Source organism: Scyliorhinus torazame, chromosome 5, assembly GCF_047496885.1.
Source record: "Scyliorhinus torazame isolate Kashiwa2021f chromosome 5, sScyTor2.1, whole genome shotgun sequence".
NCBI lineage: Eukaryota > Metazoa > Chordata > Chondrichthyes > Carcharhiniformes > Scyliorhinidae > Scyliorhinus > Scyliorhinus torazame.
In genome coordinates, this window is record NC_092711.1 from 185,049,885 (window position 1) to 185,072,510 (window position 22,626).

The 22,626-nt window shown below is 51.1% G+C and overlaps 1 protein-coding gene across 19 annotated transcripts in view; it reads right to left on the reverse strand.

The window, feature by feature from the left end:
- Window positions 1-22,626, reverse strand: part of LOC140420795 (uncharacterized) — a 243,839-nt gene that overhangs the window by 112,032 nt on the left and 109,181 nt on the right. For 2 of the 19 annotated variants that reach the window (XM_072504823.1, XM_072504822.1), the window contains exon 3: window positions 16,935-19,063. The exons of 16 other annotated variants lie outside the window; for them this stretch is intronic. In XM_072504823.1, the coding sequence (XP_072360924.1) occupies window positions 17,289-18,734 (1,446 nt within the window). In that variant the 5' untranslated portion in view covers window positions 18,735-19,063 and the 3' untranslated portion in view covers window positions 16,935-17,288. Of the gene's footprint in view, window positions 1-12,037; window positions 13,423-16,934; window positions 19,064-22,626 lie in introns of those variants that run through there. One more of the 19 variants, XR_011946585.1, reaches the window with a different exon arrangement.

A 22,626-nucleotide genomic window follows, 5' to 3' on the forward strand; every position in this document is an offset into this window, starting at 1 on the left:
GTAACCCTCGGGTTAAGGTGCTAAACTAGGGAAAGGCAAATTACGATAACATCAGACAAGAATTGAAGAATTTGGTTTGGGTGCGGCTGTTGGAGGGTAAATCAACATCGGACATGTGGGAGTCTTTCAAGCGACAGTTGATTAGGATTCATGAAAGTCACATTCCTGAGAGAACGAAGGTTAAGTATGGGAAGTTTAGGGAGCCTTGGATAACGGATATTGTGAAGCTCGTCAAAAAGAAAAAGGAGCATTTGCATGGCCCAGAAGGGTGGGCACAGTAAGAAGTTTTACAAAATCAGGTTGAGTCCAACAGGTTTGTTTGGAATCACTAGCGTTCACAGCGTAGCTCCTTCATCGTCTGATCAGGTGATGCTGGACTTTAACCTGGTGTTGTAAGACGTCTTACTGCGCCCACCCCAGTCCAACACCGGCATCTCTACATCATGGCTACCATCTGAAGGGAAAGGAAGCGAATCCAGCGAGGGTGTAGACTCTGGAAAGGTTGGCCCAGGTCTCTCTCTCTTTTAAAGACATAACCTGAGGAACGGGTGAGGACAGTGGAAACCCTTGAGGAGTATAAAGAAAGTAGGATGGTACTTAAGCAAGAAACTAGGAGGGGTCATGAAAAGTCTTTGGCAAGTAGGATTAAGGTGAATCCCAGGCATTTTATTCATAAGTAAAAAGCAAACGGGTGGCCAGGATGATTGGACCACTTAAGGACAGTGGGGGGAATCTATGTGTTGAGCCATTGGAAATGGCGAGGTACTAAATGAGTACTTTGCAAAAGTGTTCACCAAAGAAAATAACTTTGCGGAACATGATCCTTGGGTAGGATGTGTGGATAGTGTGGGTCATGTTGACATTGAAAAGGAGGGGGTATTGGGTATTTTAAAAGATATTAAGGTGGATAAGTCTCCTGGACCGAATGGGATTTACCCCAGAATACTGAGGGAAGAAAGGGAGGAACTTTCTGAGACCTTAACTGATATCTTTGTATCCTCATTGGATACAGGTGAGATCCCAGAGGACTGGAGAATAGTTAATGTAGTACTGCTTTTTAAGAAAGATAGCAGGGATAATCCTAGAAGGCAGAGGAAGGTAAATTATTGGAGAGAATTCTCAGGGACAGGATTTATACCCATTTGGAAACAAATGGACTCATTAACGATGGACATGGTTTTGTGAAGGGGAGGTTGTGCCTCACTAACTTGATCTGTTTTTTTGATGAGGGGAGGGTGGTGGACTTCAGTAAAGCCTTTGCCATGGTGCCTCAAAGCTGACTGGTACAAAAGGTGAAGTCACACATGATCAGAGGTGAGGTGGTAAAATGGATACAGAACTGGCTCGGTCACAGAAGGCAAAGGGTAGCAGTAGAAGGGTGTTTTTCTGAATGGAAGGCTGTGACTAGTGACATTCCACAGGGATCTGTGCTGGGGCCTCTGTTGTTTGTAGTGGACCTAAATGATTTGGAGGAAAATGCAGCTAGTCTGATTAGTAAGTTTGCGAATGACACCAAGGTTGGTGGAGTGGCAGATAGTGTTGAGGATTGTCAGAGGATGCAACAGGACACAGATAGGTTGGTGACTTGGGCAGAGAAATGGCCAGTGGACTTTAATCCAGACAAATGTGAGATAATGCATTTTGGTAGGTCTAATGTAGAAGGGAAATATACCGTAGATGACAAAACTGTTAGGGATATAGAAAGTCAGAGAGATCTGGGCATGCAGGTCCACAGATCTTTGAAAGTGGCAACACTAGTGGACAAGGTAGTCAAGAAATCATACGGAATGCTTGCCTTCATTGGATAGGGCATCAAGTATAAAAACTAGCAAGTCATGCTGTAGTTGTATAGAACGTTGGTATGGCCACACTTGGAATATTGCGCATAATTCTGGTCTCCACACCACCAGGATGTGGAGGCTTTGAAGCGGGTGCAGAGGAGGTTTACCAGGATGTTGTCTGGTCTGAAGGCTGAATAGTCTTGGACTGTTTTCATTAGAAAGACGGAGGTTGAGGGGTGACCTGATAGATGTCTACAAGATTATGAGGGGCATGGATAGAGTGGATGTGCAGGCACTCTTTCCCAGGGTGGAGGGGTCAGTCACCAGGGGCATAGGTTTAAGGTCCGTGGGGCAAAGTTTAGAGGAGATATGCAAGGCAGGTTTTTTACGCATAGGGTGGTGAGTGCCTGGAACTTGTTGCCAGGGGAGGTTGTGGAAGCAGATACATTAATGGTGTTCAAAAGGCATCTTGACAAATACATGGATAACAATAATAATAATCGCTTATTGTCACGAGTAGGTTTCAATGAAGTTACTGTAAAAAGGCCCTTATCGCCACATTCCGGCACCTGTTTGGGGAGACTGGTACGGGAATTGAACCCATGGGTATAGAGGGTTACAGCATTAGGAAGTGTTGAGGGCTTTGGCCAAGGTTGGTATAATGACCGGTACAGGCTTGGAGGGCCGAAGGGCCTGTTCCTGTGCTCTATTGTTCTTTGTTTTAATATTCAAATGCCTCAGTCTGTTTTCTAATTCATCTACGTTGGTTATCAGGTCCTTGTCTTTCTCTGCCAGAGTCTGCACCTTGGTTTAACACAAAACCAGACGGTCCTCTTGACGAGACAGGAAATCTTCAACACCCTTTAGTGTCTAACCCTGCTCATTCACAGCCCTGGGCAGTTCTGCCAAGCTACTTCCAGAGCGGGCCCAACACACCTCTTCGACAGAGGCTTTAGACGACTCCTTAAGCTCTTTGCATTGCCTCTCAAACCTGCAATTTATTTATTTTCCACATTTTCCGAGCTCCTGTGCTAGCGCCTTCGTCATGGTTTCTAGAGTGATGGTGTGGCCGATTCCTCCGTCATTTTGTCTCCCTCGTGGTCTTTTGCCGGGCTCCCTGTCTGAGACGTCTTCCCCGTAGCCTTCTTCACTGCCGTTTTCGATATCCTCGGGCAACACGGTGGCACAGTGGTTAGCACAGTTGCTTCACAGCTCCAGGGTCCCAGGTTTGATTCCCGGCTTGGGTCACTGTCTGTGTGGAGTCTGCATGTTCTACCCGTGTCTGCGTGGGTTTCCTCCGGGTGTTCTGGTTTCCTCCCACAGTCCAAAGTTGTGCAGGTTAGGTGGATTGAACATACTAAATTGCCCTTCGTGTCCAAAAAGGTTGGGTGGAGTTACGGAGATAGGTTGGAGGTGTGGGCTTAGGTAGGGTGCCCTTTCCAAGGGCCGGTGCAGAGTCGATGAGCTGAGTGGCCCCCTTCTGCACTGTACATTATATGATTCTATGATCCTCTCAGCACTTCAAGCTTTCTCCCTGGTAAGCATTGGAGTTAAACCCCCAAACATTCCGAGCAAAAACAGGGAAAAGGGCCGAAATATCGGGACCTTAATGGTAGCCACCTTTTTTAAACTCCCTCCTACGTCGCACCAGAAGTCCCCCGAGGTCATGTTTTTAACCTAGTTTATCCATTAGAACTTTTCCTTTCAAACTTTTTTCACCAGAGACAAGTTTCTTCAACAAAATGGCATGTTTAGATGAAAGGTAAGTGACTTCTTCAGCCAATGAAAACACCGATTGCTGTCAGCTGAAACATGAATTCGACAGTGAGGTAAGACAGTCCCACAAGCTGCAATTGTGTAACTTTCAATCTCCAAAACCCACCATCCTAATCACTGCGGCTCCTGTGAAACCTACAAGACAATACACTGCAGACATTCATCACTGAAAATAACACACATCAAATTCTAAACACTCTCACGTCGCATCTCTGTCTGCCTCGCCTCCAGCTCCCTATGGCCATCCAGCTTCCATGGTACAGTGGGTGAACCCGAGCTTTACCTGGAAAGCAGGAATAGAGAGTGCAGGATTCAAGGTATTGAGAAGAGATGAAGTTTACAGATGACAGATGCCCCCATCCTAATTGCTGAGAGGCAGCTTTCTGTCAGTCACCTGAGGCCTGTTTCGTGGCACAAGGGTGTACATTGTATTCTTCTGTTTTAAACTGAAGTAGTGTGAGTCACCCTGGTTAGCTGAGGTCTGTATAAAAGACAGACAGACAGCATACTCAGTAAGCTTTGCGCAGGTTAAGGAGACACATCCTGAGTGAGTGAGACACATCCAGAGTGGGAATTGGAACTTGGTCATTTGGTGCAGTGAGGTAATTCGGTGCAGAGTGGGAGGAGGTGCTTTTCCCCTACCGTTTTGTTCTCTTTCTTCTGGTCTGTAATTGTTAATCTGCAGGGAGAGAACCAGAGAGCATCCTGGGAAGGTAAGTGATTTTTATTTTTATTACCTTTTCAAATTGTGGGGGGGGGGGGAACTGAAGTGACATCACAATAAAGCTGTGACCTGATTGGCTGGTTGGGAATCGGTTAAATTTGAAAAAAAAAAAATACTGCAAAACAAATCTAATTGATTAACTAGATAGTGGAGTAACTAAACCTGAGGGCAGTGATCGGAATTTAGCATTTAATTTTACAGTAAAAATCATCTAGCGCCAGGGCCATATAGTTAATTGTAACTCAATCTAACAATAATTCAAGTGTTTATTTTAAATTAATTAATTAGTGCTTAATGTCATTCAGCGGGTGCAGTGCTCCAACTGAGAGATGTGTCAGATCTGTGACACATCCAGGATTCCGGTCGACGACATCTGCAGCAAGTGTAACCAATGGCAGCTCCTCACAGACCGCGTGGTTCGGTTGGAGCAGCAATTGAATAGAACATTACAGCACGGGACAGGTCCTTCGGCCCTCGATGTTGCACCGACCTGTGAAACCAATCTAAAGCCCATCTACACTATTCCATTATCATCCATATGTTTATCCAATGACCATTTAAATGCCCCTAATGTTGGCGAGTCCACTACTGTTGCAGGCAGGGCATTCCACGCCCTTACTACTCTCTGAGTAAAGAACCTACCTCTGACATCTGTCCTATATCTACCTCCCCTCAATTTAAAGCTATGTCCCCTCGTGCTAGCCATCACCATCCGAGGAAAATGGTTCTCACTGTCCACCCTATCCAATCCTCTGATCATCTTGTATGCCTCCATTAAGTCACCTTTCAACTTTCTTCCCTCTAGCGAAAACAGCCTCAAGTCCCTCAGCCTTTCCTCAAAAGATCTTCCCTCCATACCAGGCAACATCCTGGTAAATCTCCTCTGCACCCTTTCCAATGCTTCCACATTCTTCCTGTAATGCGGCGACCAGAACTGCACGCAATACTCCAAATGCGGCCGCACCAGAGTTTTGTACAGCTGCAACATGATCTCATTGCTCCGAACCTCAATCCCTCTATGAATAAAAGCTAACATACCGTACGCTTTCTTAACAGCCCTATCAACCTGGGTGGTAACTTTCAGGGATCTATATACATGGACACCGAGATCTCTCTGCTCATCCACACTACCTTAGTTAGGCCACACTTGGAGTATAGTGTTCAATTCTGGTCGCCACACTACCAGAAGGATGTGGAGGCTTTACAGAGGGTGCAGAAGAGATTTACCAGAATGTTGCCTGGTATGGAGGGCATTAGCGGTGAGGAGCGGTTGAATAAACTCGGTTTGTTCTCACTGGAACGACGGAAGTTGAGGGGCAACCTGATAGAGGTCTACAAAATTATGAGGGGCATAGTCAGAGTGGATAGTCAGAGGCTTTTTCCCAGGGTACAGGGGTCAATTACCAGGGGGCATAGGTTTAAGGTGCGAGGGGCAAGGTTTAGAGATATACAAGGCAGGTTTTTTTACACAGAGGGCAGTGGGTGCCTGGGACTCGCTGCCGGAGGAGGTGGTGGAAGCAGGGACGATAGTGACATTTGAAGGGCACCTTGACAAATACATGAAAAGGATGGGAATAGAGGGATATGGACCCAGGAAGTGTAGAAGATTTTAGTTTAGACGGGCAGCATGGTCGGCAGAGGCTTTGAGGGCCGAAGGGTCTGTTCCTGTGCTGTACTTTTCTTTGTTCTTTGTTTGACAGGACAAAGAGACACCAGGGGCGAGATTCTCCGATCCCCCAGCGGGTCGGAGAATGGCCGTTGGCCGCCGTGAATTCCGCCGCCCGCCGAAGTCTCCGAAGGGAGAAAAGTCGGCAGGGCGTCAATGGCGCCGCAGACCTCGGAGAATGGCACGGGTGGGCGCAAGGCAATCGATTTTGGGCCTGTCGATATTCTCCCGTCCGGATGGGCCGAAGTCCCGTCAACATGATGACGGGTCACGTCGGCGTAAATCAAACCTCCTTTCTATCGGCGTCAACCTGTGCCCAAGGTTTACGCCGACCAACGTGGAGGTGGGTGACGGCCTGGTAGGTTGGCCGCTGGACAGACGATGGCGTGGCCGCAGTCTCAATGTGTGGGGGAGAGGTGTGTGTAGGGTTTTGTGTGTGTGCGCGCGGCGGGGGCGGGGGGGTGGTTAGAGTGGGCTGGGCTCCGGAGTGCCGGGAGGGGGGATGGGGGGGTCCGTGCTGGGAAGGAGAATGGGGTCCGTGCCGGGGAGGAGTATGGGGTCCGTGCCGGGGAGGAGTATGGGGTCCGTGCCGGGGAGGAGGATGGGGTCCATGCAGGGGAGGAGAATGGGGGGGTCCGTGCCGGGGAGGAGGATGGAGTCCGTGCTAGGGAGGAGGATGGGGGGTCCGTGCCGGGGAGGAGGATGGGGGGTCCGTGCCGGGGAGGGGGGATGGGGGGGTCCGTGCCGGGGAGGGGGGATGGGGGGGTCCGTGCCGGGGAGGAGGATGGGGTCCGTGCCGCGGAGGAGGATGGGGGGGGGGTCCGTGCCGGGGAGGGGGGATGGGGGGGTCCGTGCCGGGGAGGAGGATGGGGGGTCCGTGCCGGGGAGGGGGGGGATGGGGGGGGGTCCGTGCCGGGGAGGAGGATGGGGGATCCCGTGCCGGGGAGGGGGAATGGGGGGTTCCGTGCCGGGGAGGGGGAATGGGGGGTTCCGTGCCGGGGAGGGGGAATGGGGGGTTCCGTGCCGGGGAGGGGGGATCGGGTCCGTGCCGGGGAGGAGGATGGGGTCCGTGCCGGTGAGGAGGATGGGGGGTCCGTGCCGGGGAGGAGGATGGGGGGTCCGTGCCGGGGAGGGGGGATGGGGGGGGTCCGTGCCGGGGAGGAGGATGGGGTCCGTGCCGGGAAGGGGGGATGGGGGGGTCTGTGCCGGGGAGGAGGATGGGGGGTCCGTGCCGGGGAGGGGGGATGGGGGGTCTGTGCCGGGGAGGAGGGTGGGGGGGTACTTGCCAGGGAGGGGGGATGGGGGGGTCCGTGCCGGGGAGGAGGATGGGGGGTCCGTGCCGGGGAGGAGGATGGGGGGTATGGGCAATGATGACATGTCGTCATTCCCCCCCCCACCCCCCAACCAGGCCGTCACGTTTTCCGATCAGCCAGCGATGTTGGCCGCCGTGGCGGCAGCCGCTAATGTCTATGTTGCCCTGGATGAGGAGGAGGAGGAGGAGCGTGCCAGAGAGGCGGCGCAGGCTGCCGCAGAGGGGCAGGCGGCAGCCGCCCAGGCTGGAGGGACACCTGACCGACAGGACGAGGAGGGGGAGGAGGACGTCGCGGTCCCACGGCAACTGAGGCACCCGAGGGCGCCCCGTGTGTACCGGCCCCCGCAGCCATACCAGGACCTCACGGACCGGGAATGCAGGAGGAGAATCCGGATGAGGCGGGAAACCGTGGCACACATCTGCCACCTGTCACCGCGTGGCACTGGCGGGGGACACCCTCTCCCCGTGTCCGTCAAGGTTACGGTGGCCCTGAACTTTTATGAAAAGGGGTCATTCCAGGCACCGAGTGGGGACCTGTCCGGCATATCGCAGACATCGGTGCACCGGTGCATCCGGGCAGTGACAGACGCCCTATATGCCATGGTGCACTGCTACATCCGCTTCCCTGTGGACCGGGCCAGCCAAGATGCCCGGGCCGTGGGCTTCTCTGCCGTGGCCGGGTTCCCCATGGTCCAGGGCGCGATTGATGGGATGCACGTCGCCGTGCGGCCACCTGCAGATAACAGGGCCGTGTTCACCAATAGGAAGGGGACCTATTCGATGAACATACAGGTGGTCTGCGACCACCGCATGATGATCCTGCACGTCTGCGCCCGTTACCCGGGCAGTGTACATGACTCATACTTGTTGTCGCGGTCATACATCACCGGCATGTACGAGGGACGCCATCCCCGGCTGAGGGGCTGGTTGCTGGGCGACAGGGGCTACCCATTGTGATCATGGCTGATGACGCCTGTACGGAGGCCACGCAATGAGGCGGAGAACTGCTACAATAATGCCCATGTAGCGACAAGGGGAGTGATAGTCGGCTGCATCATTGTGGTGTGCTGCGTCCTGCACAATATAGCCCAGCAGAGGGGCGATGTGCCGCAGGCAGAGGAGGGCGGAGTGGAGGAGCAGCAGGAAGAGGCGCAGTCCTCCCCAGATGAGGGGAATGGGGGCAATGGTCAGGGCAGATGGGCTAGACACGGGCGGGTGGCTGTCCACCGTTACCGGCTGGGCCAGTGGGCACGGGACAGGCTGATAGCCGCCCGCTTCACTGACTAGATGGCGTGGGAATCGGGTAGTATGGCCACAGACCGCACACCATGGCAACAGCAGACCACCCACACCTCCCACCCATCCATCCACCCACCCAGCACCCTCACCCCCCTCCCCAACCCCACCCGCATGCACACCGCCCCCCCATTGCCGATCCACCTGTGGCACAACGGCCGGACTCACACAGTTGCCGGTGGACGCGTGTCTATTGCAGGCCATGGAGGATGATGACAACCCGCCCTGCGATGAGCTCCTGGCTCCACATCGTTGGACTATGTCTGACCCATGGCCACAGTACCACCATCCACCCGGACCATCCCTGCATGCGGCTGTGACACTGCAGCGCACGGTCCCGTCCTCTGCCCGGGGGGATGTTGATGGCGACCCAGGGGGAAGGGGGCAGACTGACCTGGGGCTGAGGTAAGACCACCCTCACACACACACTTGCGCTCAACGTACATGACACCCACGGAAGGGGGGGGGAAGTCCGAGGTGTCGCGGTGTTCTGGGACCTCCCCTACAGGGGGACCCGGGACAGCCCACAGCACCTCCTCCTCCCTCGGGGTGCCTGATGACCCCCAGGCCTCTACATGGGTGGGGAATGCGAACGGACTGGCCATCCGACGCCCCCCCGACATCTGGCGCTGCCAGTCCTGGAGGCCCGTGCTGGTATCGACAGGGGTCTGCAGATTTGCAGCCATGGAGCTCAGGGGATTGGCAAACCCTGTCTGTGACTGTGCGACGCCGGCTAGCACATGGCCAATTGCGCCGATGCCCTCAGTGATGGCCTGCTGAGACTGGGCTATGGCCTACAGAGACTGGGCCATGGCCTGCTGAGACTGGGCTATGGAGTGCTGAGACTGGGCCATGGCGTTGAGCGCCTCTGCCATCTGGCGCTGGCACTGGCTCATGGCCTCCTGTGAGAGGGCAGCCATGTCCTGGGCCACAGACGCCGCCTGCACAGAAAGCCCCAGGCCTTGCAAACTGTTCCCCTAGTCTGACACCATCGCACCCATTGCCTCCACCGCAGACGCCACCCGTGCGGTGTCGGCCTGGGTGGCACGCATGACCGGCACCACTCCCAGCTCCTGGACGCGGGTGGACTCCTCCACCTGCGACTGCAGCCGCCGCAAGCCGGCCGTCACGCTCTTCGCTCTTCTCCGGTTCGGTGGTTGCATCGAATCTATGGGTGGGTGTGGTAACTCCAGGAACCCGGGATCCATCTGGGCGGCAGATGTTCGCTTGGGCTGGGCTGCCTCCGACCGCCCGGCCCCTCTGCTGCTCCTACCTCCACCTGCTGTACCAGGACGGCTGTGTTGTGCACACCAGTGAGTGTGCCAGACGCCTCATCACTAAAGTGCCCAACCGAGGTGAGTGTTTCTGCGATGGTGGAGGGTGTTGGTGACAGCAGTGGTGGTTGTGTCGTGCTCTTCGTCCCACTCTGAGTCCATGGCACTTTGGGGTGGGGGTTCGTCTCCACCCATCCACTCTGTGTCACTGTCCGGTATTTTGTTTTCCTGGGTAGGGATGTCCCGGGTAGTGGTGTCCTGGTTAGTGGTGTCCTGGGGAGTGGTGCCCTGGCTCGGCTGTGACGGGGGCCTGTGGCTGCCCCTCTCGTCGCTGGGTGGCACACGCCTGCGTCGTCGCACCCGCACGAGACGGGGGCGTCGTCTCCCTATTGCTCCAGGTCTCTCCATCTCCAGTGGCCTCTGGTGGGCATCCTGCGGGCGTCGCATGCCAGAAGGTCCGGGTCTCTCCGTGTCCCGTGGCCTCCGAGGGGCATCATGCGGGCGGTCTGCATCTGCGGGGATGGGTGCCTCGACGTTTGCTCCTGCGATACACAATGAAGCATGCATGGTTAGACACGCAGGCAGTGATCAGGTGATATGGGGGAGGGGGATATAGGGGAGGGGGGATATGGGGACGGGCTGTCGGTGGCTCACTTGCTAGTACGCCCCCGACCTCTGCATCAGCAACCTCCCGGTCCTCAGGTCTGCCAGCCAGTCCCAGGGCCCTTTCCTCGTGTTCGGTCAGTGGCCTCTCATCACCGGGGCCTCCTCCAGTCCTCACATGCTCCCTGGTGTTGTGTGCACGCTTCTCCTGTGGGGGGTGGTGGCAGGGGTAAAAGGCAACAGTGTTCGACAGGTATATGAATGCACGCCATCGGTTGCGCGTGTATTGCAGAGGTTAAGGTTAGGGCTGGATTCACTTGGGGAAATGGGGGAGGGGGAATATGGGGGAGGGGGGATATGGGGAGGGGGATAACGGGGAGGGGGGGATACGGGGAGGGGGGATACAGGGAGGGGGGATACGGGGAGGGGTGGATATGGAGGAGGGGGGATATGGATATCGGGCGGGGGGGGGGGGGAAGGGCTCACCCTGGCTGCTCTGACGAGGTCGCTCACCTTCTTGTGGCACTGGGTGCCTGTCCGTGGTGTCAGGGCCACAGCGGTGACTGCCTCTGCCACCTCCCTCCACAGACGCCAGCTGTGGCGTGGGGCAACTCTGCGGACGTGTCCGGGATACAGGGCCTCCCTGCTCTGCTCCACTGCGTCCAGGAGCGCCTCCACATCCCATGACTGGAACCTCGGGGCTGAGCAGCGGGCGGCCATTCCGGTCGGGTGTTCCGGTCGGGTGTTCCGGTCGGGTGTTCCGGTCGGGTGGGGGGGGGGGGGGGGGGGAGCAGCGCGTCCTAATGAGCCGTCACGCCGTGCGGCGTGTATGACGCCACACGGCGTGAAGCACATGAGCAAGCGCGGATCCCGTCACGTCGCTGCTAGCCCATTCCGGGCCGGAGACTGCGACGTTTGGGGCGGCGTGATGAAGGTCGGATTTGCGCCATTTTTGGCGCCGATCGGCGGACTTTGCGCCGATAACGGAGAATTTCGCCCCAGGATCTCATCTTCCCGATTCTCCCAGTTTCGGAATACAGGAATGTGCACAGTGCCAAGTATTCAGTCACAATCTCCTTTCAGGCTTCCGTGCATCGCTACGTTTTGTCATTTTTAAAGTCCTGCTACGGTGTTTCAGGGTTCTGCTCGGACCACATCTGGAATATTGTGTGTAGTTTCAGTCTCCACATTGAAGAGACAATATACTTGCATTGAAGGTGGTATAGCGAAGGTTCACTAGATTCCTCTCTGGGATGGTGGGGTTTTCCTGTTTTAAGGGGCTGAGTAAATTGGGCTGAAATTCCCTGGAGTTTAGAAGAATGAGGCAACTTCATTGAACCCTACACAATTTTGAATGGGTTTGATAGGGTGGACGCTGAGAGATTGTTTCCATTGTTCGAGGAATCTAAAACACGGGAGCAGAGTCTCAGGATAAGGGGCTGCTCATTTGTGACTGAGATGAGGAGAAATTCCTTCACTCAAAAGGTTGTGAATATTTGGAATTCTCCATCCCAGAGGGTTGTGAATGCTCCATCATTAAACACATTTCAGGTGGGGATAGACATGTTTCTGGTCCATCTGGGAGTGAAGGGGAGTGGGTGGGAAAATGCAACTGTCACCCACGATCAGCCAACATTTAAGCTTTCAAGTCCAATATTTAAGTTTAATAGCATATTTAAAATATATATTTTATTACATGTCAGAGGCTTGTAATGAATATTCATTGAATAAAAAATGTTGGTAACACCGGATAACAGTAGAGCCAGTAATACTCGAGAGATATATTTATTGTTGCCCACGGACCCAGAACAACCCAGGACTTTGAGACAATGAATGATGATGGGGAGATAACAGCACAACGTCCGTCTCGAACCACCAACCTATAATTTAACAGCCAAAAGTAGTGCCCAATTGCATCACAGAAACTGGTACTGCAGAAGTTCACAAGACATCCTGAAGCAAGGGTCAGCAGGTTCTCTACATATCCAAGCCCAATTCGATTTCTGTAAAACCTGATCCAGGCCTATATCATGACCACACTTTTTACAATTCTGAACAAGTCCCTTTCCTATTTTGCCCCTACAGTGTTGCTGTGGTGCACTGGTTGTTATTTTCTCCTCACAAGGGCACGTAGGTACAATGTTGTATTTCTGACTCACTCACTCGGGCACTGTGTAAATGCTGCTCTGAAGTTTTTTTAATATAAATTCGAGTACCAATTTTTTTTTTTCCATTTAAGGGGCAGTTTAGCGTGGCCAACTCACCTAACCTGCACATATTTGGGTTGTGGGAGTGAAACCCACACAGACATGGGGAGAATGTGCAAACTCCACACGGACAGGACCCAGGGTCGGGATTCGAACCCGGGTCCTCAGCGCCGCAGTCCCAGTACTAACCACTGTGCCACATGCCACCCTTTGCTCTGAGGTTTCGTGAGCAGGATCATAGAATCATAGAATTTACAGTGCAGAAGGAGGCCATTCGGCCCATCGAGTCTACACCAGCTCTTGGAAAGAGCACCCTACCCAAGCCCACACTTCCACCCTATCCCCATAACCCAGTAACCCCACCCAGCACCAAGGGCAATTTTGAACACTAAGGGCAATTTATCATGGCCAATCCACCTAACCTGCACATCTTTGGACTGTGGGAGGAAACCGGAGCACCCGGAGGAAACCCACGCACACACGGGGAGGATGTGCAGACTCCGCACAGACAGTGACCCAATCCGGGAATTGAACCTGGGACCCTGGCGCTGTGAAGCAATTGTGCTAACCACTGTGCTACCGTGCTGCCTATATAGGATATAATCTACCTGCGTTTTCCTGAGCCTGTGTTCGGTGCATTGGGAGGTTTGACCCGGATTGGATTATCTTGTGTCCCAGGGATGGACAGTTTACCCACTGATTGAAGCTGCAGTCGCCGCTTTCTGTTGGCAGTGCATGATTGGAGAGTGCGGGGAACATCCTACTGCTTGTCCCTGTCTCACTCTGGAAAGGGAGAATCATTCAGGGGTTAGCTTTAGAATCATACAGTACAGAAGAAACCCTTTGGCCCATCAAACCTGCACTGACAAAAATTACACTAAATCTATACTAATCCTACTTTTCAGCACTTGGCCCATAGTCTTGAACGTTATGACAGGTTAAGTGCTCATCCACATACGATTTCAAGGTTGGCGAGGTTTCCTACCTCTACTACTTTTCCAAACTGTGCATTCCATCTCCCATCACCCTCTGGGTGAAAATATATTTCCCTAAATTCCCTCTAAAACTCCTGCCTCTGAAAATTATGTCCCCTTTTTATTGATCTTTCAGCTACAATTGACCTCGAAGCTGCTGAGGTGTCTAGTGAGTCAGATGTAATTACATGGTAGGTTTTATTCTTTCTTTATGGTTTTTGAAAAGCATTTTCAAAATACTGGATACAAGTGTGAGAAACTACTGGATAACAGTGGACCTGTTAAAGTTTTAGGGATTTTTATTTGCTGTCAATGTGTCAAGTGATGTGGAGATGCCGGCGTTGGACTGGGGTGAGCACAGTAAGAAGTCTTACACCAGGTTAAAGTCCAACAGGTTTGTTTCGAATCACTAGCTTTCAGAGCACAGCTCCTTCCTCAGGTAAATGAAGAGGTGGGTTCCAGAAACATATATATATATATATATATATATATATATAGACAAAGTCAATGATGCAAGATGATACTTTGAATGGGAGTCCTTGCAGGTAATGAAGTCTTTACAGGTCCAGACGGAGCAACAATGATTCTGCGTTGTCGCGCGTCCTGAAGTCCGCCTTGGAGAACGCTTACCCGAAGATCAGAGGCTGAATGCCCTTGACTGCTGAAGTGTTCCCCGAATGGAAGGGCACATTCCTGCCTCGCGATTATCGCGCGATGTCCGTTCATCCATTGTCGCAGCGTCTGCATGGTCTCGCCGACCATGCTGGGTAGTTTGCTGCAAACAATGGTTTGTTTAAGATTGCGCAGTTGTTTGAAGGCAAGTAGTGGGGGCGTGGGGATGACCTTGGCAAGATGTTCGTCTTCATCGACGACGTGTTGAAGGCTGCAAAGAAGATGTCGTAGTTTCTCCGCTCCGGGGAACTACTGGACGACGAAGGGTACTCTGTTGGTTGTGTCCCGTGTTTGACTTCTGAGGAGGTCAGTGCGGTTTTTTGCTGTGGCGCGTCGGAACTGTCGATCGATGAGTTGAGCGCCATATCCCGTTCGTACGATGGCACCGTGGCACAGCGCCCGGAAGAAACCCATGCAGAATCGTGGAGAAAGTGCAAACTCCACAGTCACCCCCAATCCCGGAATTGATCTGGATCCCTGGTACTGAGAGGTAGCAGTGCTAACCACAGTGCCACCTTTGCACAATAAAAATTATCTCAGATTTAAAATTAACAATTGATCTAGCATTGGTTGCCACTTGCGAGTTACAAACCTCATCCGCCCTTTGTGTGTAGAAGTGCTTCGTAACATCTCCTGAATCGTCTGGGCCTAATTTTTAGACTATGCCCCCTAGTTCTAGAATATGCTACCAGTGGAAACAGTTTATCTTTATCTACCCCGTCTTTTCCCGTTGATATCTTGAAGACTTTGATCAGATCACCCCTTAACCTTCTAAATTATAGAGAAAACAGGCCTAATTTGTATAATCGTTCCTCATAACTTAACCCCTGAAGTGTGCGTAGTCTGCGTGGATTTCTTCCGGGCACTCCGGTTTCCTCCCACAAGTCCCGAAAGAAGTGCTTGTTAGGTGAATTCGACATTCTGAATTTTCCCTGAGTGTTCCTGAACAGGCACCGTGGTGTGGCAACTAGGGGATTTTCACAAGAACTTCATTGCAGTGGTAATGTAAGCCTACTTGTGAGATTAATAAAGTTTATTATTATATTGAGGTATTATTCTTGTAAACATGCATTGCATTCTCTCCAAGGCCAAAATATCCTTCCTCGCTTCTGGTGCCCAGATATGCTCACGGTACTCCATGTTGGGTCCAACCAGGGTTCTGTAAAGCTGCAGCCTAACTTCTGCATCCTTGCACTCTAATCCTCTAGATATACAGGCCAGCATCCTCTTTGCCTTCTAGATTACATTCTGCACTTGTTCATGGCATTTTAATGATCTGTGCCCCTGAAGGCCCAGACTCTTTGGACCTCTGCTGAATTCAGCTTCAGGTAATCTAGAAAGTACCCTGATCTATCCTTTTTTGGTCCAAAATAAATAACCTCACACTTGTTTCAATTGAAGCCCATCTGCCACCGTTCTTTTCCCATTCACCTAGTCTATCAATATCCCTTTGTAATTTTAAGCTCTCATCTTCATTGTCTACAATGCCACCTGACCTTCTGCCATCAGTTCTTTCCCCATTTTCCCACCTGCCAACTGACAGCATTTTCCAAAATCGCCTCAATCCTCCACATTGCATCATGCCGAGGGATGAGGAAATTCAAGTTTGTGGAGAGATTGTAGATTCGAATAAAGAAGTCTGAATGGAGATTTCATGGAATTGTTCAATGTTATGGGTTGGGAGCTTTGGGGACATGCGGTCTGATAGAGCAGATAGGGCAAAACTGTTTCCACTGACAAGGGTGAGTAACCACAGGATGGGGATTGAAGATAATTAAGGAAAGACAGATTTGTATTAATATATTGCCATTCCCAACCAGTGGGCATCAGAATGAAATTGTTACAGTGGCTGACTTCTGCTCCTATGTTTTAGGGGGGGGGGGGCGATTCTCCCATGCCGCGCCATATGGTAGAATCGCTGTTCGCGCCATTTTTTCCCACGGCGCCGGTCCGACGTCGGCAGGCGATTCTCCGAGGAGCGGAGAATCACCGCCATTTGCGCCTGCGCGTTTGGCCCGGCGTTGGTCGCTCCACGTGGCCGGGCTGCCGATTCTCCGGCCTTGATGGGCCGAGCGGAAATGGCAGAGTCGCACCGGCACCGTTCACACCTGCTCGCAGCCGACAGAACTCTGCGCGTAGGTTCGGGGGGCGGCCTGTGGGGCAGGGAAAAGCGCTCCTTCACCGGGGGGGCCTCCGATGGGGTCTGGTCCGCGATCGGGGCCCACCGATCGGCGGGCCGGTCTCTCCAGCCCCGGCCCTATTTTATTAGGCGGCCGGCCCCTGAACCCCCACGCCATGTTGGGTCGCGGCCGGCGCGCTGAGGAAGTCCCCCACGCATACGCGGGCTGGTGCAGCCCAACTGCGCATGCACGGGTTGGCGCGGAGCCAATTCGGCGCCGGGATGGGAGGCGTGAACCGCTCCAGCGCCGTGCTGGCCTCCTGTGGGGGCCAGAACCGGTAGTGCCCGCGCCCGTTGTGAAACGCGACGGCGTTCACACTCTGTCTCCATTTTGCAGAATCGCACCCAGGGTCTTTTCCTTTGTTCCCTTGAAACCAGACTATTCCCAACCTCCCCCGTAAAGATGGGGTAATTCAAAAATTAAAACCAAACTGACTTATTTGATTTTTACAAAAAATGTTAAAACTGAAAACTGTGCTGGAGTTTATTTACATGACCAGAAGCACACCCTAATAAACATGGTTCAATCCTGGATGTGGTTAACAACAAAATCCAATCACTATAGTTAGATGTGAACTCGTCGGCATCTCAGAAGATGAGATAACTAAGTGAATCCTTTCCACAAAGGAAACAGGTGAAAGGTCTCTCCCCAGTGTGAACTCGCTGGTGTGTCAGCAGGGTGGATGGCCGAGTGAATCCCTTCTCACAATGGTAGGTGAAAGGTCTCTCTCCCCGGTGTCAAGTTGCTGGTGTTCAGTGAGTTGAGATGACCTGAATGCAGCCCCACAATGACAGCACCTGAACGGTTTCTCGTCAGTGTGAACTCATTGATGCGTCATCAAGTTCCTGGAACGTTTAAAGCATTTCCCGCCATCCGTGCATTTAAAAGGTCTCTCATCAGTGTGAACATGTTGATGGGACATCCGTTCCGACGAACGTTTAAAGCACTTCCCGCAGATTGGGCATTTAAAAGGTCTCTCATCAGTGTGAACTCGTTGATGGGATATCAGATCTGAAAAACTTTTGAAGAACTTCTCACAGTCTAGGCATTTAAAAGGTCTCTCATCTGTGTGAACTTGCTGATGGGACATCAGGTTTCCAGAACTTCTAAAGCCCTTTTCGCAGTCTGGGCATTTAAAAGGTCTCTCATCTGTGTGAACTCGTTCATGGGACAACAGGTTCCTGGAGGTTTTAAAGCACTTCCCGCAGTCTGAGCATTTAAAAGGTCTCTCATCAGTGTGCACTCGTTGATGGGACATTAGTTCTGAGGAACTTTTAAAGCACTTTGCGCAGTCGAGGCATATAAAAGGTCTCTCATCAGTGTGAACTCGTTGATGGGCCATCAATTCCCAGGAACGTTTAAAGCACTTCCCGCAATCTGGGCATTTAAAAGGTCTCTCATCAGTGTGAACTCGTTGATGGAACATCAGGTTGCGGGAACTTTTAAAGCACTTCTCGCAGTCTGAGCATTTAAAAGGTCTTTCGTCAGTATGAACACGTAGATGGGACATTAGCTCTGAGGAACGTTTAAAGCACATTGCGCAGTCTGGGCAGTTAAATGGGCGCTCATCAGTGTGAACTCGTTGATGGGACATCTGTTCCGAGGAACTTTTAAAGCACTTCCCACAGTCTGGGCATTTAAAAGGTCTCTCATCAGTGTGAACTCGTTGATGGGATATCAAATCCGAGGAACTTTTAAAGCACTTCCCGCAGTTTGGGCATTTAAAAGGTCTCTCATCAGTGTGAACACGTTGATGAGACATCAGTTCCCAGGAACCTTTAAAGCACTTACCACAGTCTGGGCATTTAAAAGGTCTCTCATCAGTGTGAACTCGTTGATGGAACATCAGGTTCCCGGAACTTTTGAAGCGTTTTGCGCAGTCTGGACATTTAAAAGGTCTCTCATCAGTATGAACTTGTTGATGGGACATCAGGTTCCCGGATCTTTTAAAGCACTTCCCACAGTCTGGGCACTTAAAAGGCCTCTCATCAGTGTGAACTCGTTGATGGGCCATCAGTTCCCAGGAACGTTTAAAACACTTCTCACATTCTGGGCACTTAAATGGTCTCTCTTCAGTGTGAACTTGTTGATGGGCCATCAGTTCCCAGGAACTTTTAAAGCACTTCCTACAGTCTGGGCATTTAAAACGTCTCTCATCGGTGTGAACGTTCTGATGGAATATCAGACTCCCGGAGATTTTGAAAGACTTCACGCAATTTGGGCATTTAAATGGTCTCTCCTCACTGTGAACCCACTGGTGTGTCAGCATAATGAATTACTGCCCACACTTGTGAATGACCTCTCTCCAGTGTGACACTGTTGATGAATTACAGAACTGATGGGTAATTGAATCCCTTCCCACAATCCTTACATTTCAACAATTTCTTCCCGTTGTGACTGCATTTGTAGTCTCAAATGGCAAATATGCTGAATCCTCGTCCACACACACAACACATCTACGGTTTCCCCCCACTGCGACGGGTGCTTTGTCGTTCCATATCAAAATCCGATGATATTTAGATGATGATAAATTGGGCAACTCTGTCAGATCCTGATTGTGATGTTTGGTTTCAGTTTCCCGACTGCAATCCTCCCCTTCTGAAACGGAGTTAAACAGAAAAAATGGAGTGAGAGAGAACCCACAAAAACACAAAGGTAGATTGTGAAATTGAGCTGAATGAGTCGAGTAAATTGTGGGGCCGGCATCACCACAAAGTGAATATAAAAGTTGCTGGACTGTTGTAAAGCTCCAGCTGGTTCATAACTGTCCTTCGGGGAATGGAACCAGCCACCCAGTTTGTGCCGACACAAGATTAGGACTTTGACGTGATGAGGGGGAAGGTGAGCAGGGTTAAGAGATGTAGGAGGAGAAGAGGCGAAAGAGAGGAATCTTATACCCAGCGCTGCAGCTTATCTATGTCCCTCTGGGCGTGGAATGCCCTGCCTGCAATAGTAGTGGACTCGCCAACACTAAGGGCATTCAAATGGTCATTGGATAGACATATGGACGATAAAGGAATAGTGTAGATGGGCTTTGGAGTGGTTTCACAGGTCGGTGCAACATCGAGGGCCGAAGGACCTGTCCCCTGCTGTAATGTTCTATGTTCTATATCTACAACCAATCAAAATCTCCCAAACCCTCAATCTCCACTATCTAAAAAGACTAGGTTTACATGTCAATGTGAACACCATCACCTGCAGGTCACACACTGCACATTATCCTGGATGAACAGAAATTTCCTCAGTTTAAATATTGGGCAGACTGAAGGCAATGTCTCCACCCCATCTCTCACCCTGGAAACTGTCTGAGGCTGAAGAAAACTGTTCACAACCATGGTGAATGTTTATTTTAAAATTAGACTTTGCAGGGTCGACAGGGTTGAGTTTGGCATTGTTGTTCTGCTTGTTAAAATAACAGAGTCTATTTCTGCCCAAACAAAATGATCAATCTGGGATTACCAAAGAAACTCACACTTCATTATCTCTGAAGAGGCATTTTGATTCTGGACTCTAGAAATCATATGAAACACAATTATTATCTGTGATCTCTGCACTGTAAATCTTTATTTTACTGGTCTTTTGCTGTAAGACTGCAAAGGAGGCAACTTTCAGACCCTCTCAGATAATTTGGCGTGTCTAAATAAACCAACTCTTTGACCTCATCCTATCTCAAGAGAATAGGAAATTCTCCACCAGTTAGAAGAGGAATCAAATCAAAAATATCTTTCTGTTTCGAGGGCAGCACATTGTCACAGTGGTTAGCACTGCTGCCTCACAGCACCAGGAACCCGTGTTCAATTTCGGCATTGAGTCACTGTCTGTGTGGAGTTTCTACATTCTCATTGTGTCTGCATGGGTTTCCTCCCAGTTTCCTCCCACAGTCCAAAGATGTGCGGGTTTGGTGGATTTGCCATGATAAATTGCCCCTTAATGTCCATGGATGTGCAGGTTAGGTTATGGGATTACAGAGATAGGGCAGGATGGATGTGTAAGTGAACATGGGTAGAGTGCTCATTCGAAGGGTCGGTGCAGAATTCTACATTGTCGGCATTCTGAGATAAAAATAGATGGCAAGTGGAGAAATCAGTGTTGTTTAAATTATCACCCCTCCTGTCCCTAAAGTCGAGCGACATGGCCCTGTCTTGCTTCATGTTTCTGAAACCTTCATGCATTTCATGCTCACTTACAACAAAGCTTGTTTGCTTACCACCCCTGTGCTCACTGTCCAACAAGACTCCTGGTTCAGAAGCACCAATATTTTAAAATTCTCATCCTTGTTTTCCTCCATGGTTGTGACCTTCTCTGTCTCAGTACTGTTCTCCAGCCACACCCACCCCGAGATCTCTACTCATCTAATTCTGACTCCACCATTAGTGACCATCCTTTCTTTGCCTGGGCCACAAGCTCTGGAAATGAGAAACCATGTCTACAGTTCTGCATCTGATGTGCTGTAACCTCACTAGGTACTGGAAATGGGGTGAAGCTCCATCTTCCACCTTCAACACCATAAACCCAGCCAAGGTCATACCAGAGCTCCAAAACCGAAGACTTGGCTCCTCACTCTGCAACTGGATCCTCAACTTTCTGACCCATAGACCACAATCAGTAAGAATAAACAACACCTCCTCCACGATAGTCCTCAATACCAGGGTCACACAAGGCAGCGTACTTAGCCCCTTACTATACTCCCTATACACACACGACTGTGTGGCAAAATTTGGTTCCAACTCCATCTGCAGGTTTGCTGACGACACAACAATAGTGGGTAGGATCTCGAACAACAAGTCATGATACAGGAGGGAGATAGAGAACTCAGTGGAGTGGTGTAAAGACAATAATCTCTCCCTCAATGCCAGCAAACCTAAAGGGCTGGCCATTGACTTCAGGAAGCAAAGTACTGTACACACTCCTGTCTGCATCAACAAGGCGGAGGTGGAGATGGTTGACAGCTTCAAATTCCAAGGTGTGCATATGACCAAAAATCTGTCCTGGTCCACCCATATCGACACTACCACCAAGAAAGCACAACAGCGTCTATACTTCCTCAGGAAACTAAGGAAATTCGGCATGTCCACACTGACTCTAACCAACTTTTACAGGTGCACCAGAGAAAGCATCCTATCTGGCTGCATCACAGCATGGTATGGTAACTGCTCGGCCCAAGACCGCAAGAAACTTTAGAGAGTCGTGAACACTGCCCAGTCTATCACACGAACCCGCCTCCCATCCATTGACTCAATCTATACCTCCCGCTGCCTTGGGAAAGCGGGCAGCACAATCAAAGACCCCTCCCACCCGATTTACTCATTCGTCCAACTTCTTCCATCGGGCAGAGATACAAAAGTCTGAGAAAACGCACAAACAGATTCAAAAACAGCTTCTTCCCCGCTGTTACCAGACTCCTAAACCCTTTTATGGATTGATTAGATTAATACTACACTCCTGTGTGCTTCACCCGATGTCTGTGTCTAGGTATTTACATTGTGTACCTTGTTACGAATTTTGTTTTCATGTACTCAATGATCTGGTTGAGCTGGACGCAGAAAAATACTTTTCACTGTACCTCAGTAAACATGACAATAAACAAATCCCAAATCCAAGTTTATTTTTTCTCCTAATTGCCTAGAGCAGACCTGATCGGCGGAATGGCCTCTTTCTGCACTGTAACCTTTCTATCATTCTAAAAATTTGAAGAACATTGTCCCAAATAACAGTGGTTAGCATTGTGGCCTCACAGCCCCAGGAACCTGAGTTCAATTCTAGCCTCCGGTGACTGTGTGGAGTTTGCATTTTCTCCCCGTGTTCACGTGTGGGTTTGCTCCGGTTTCCCCCACAGTTCAGAGAAGTGCAGGTGCAGTGGTTGGCAATGTTAAATTGCCCTTTAGTATCCAAAGGGTTCGGTGGGGTTCCTGTGATAGGATGGAGGCATGGGCTTAAATTGGATGCTCTTTCCAAGGGCCGGTGCAGACTCGATAGGCCAAATAACCTGCTTCTGCTCAGTCGGGATTCTTTCAGAAACCTGACGGCCGCGGAGGCACCTTACTGTATGTTGCCCCGCACAAAGATGGCCACCACGTATGCGCCTTAATGCACAATGTCCGTTGGAAACATGAGGCCGTGAACAGCAGTCCGTAACTGAGAAAAAACCGTGACCCGCCAAA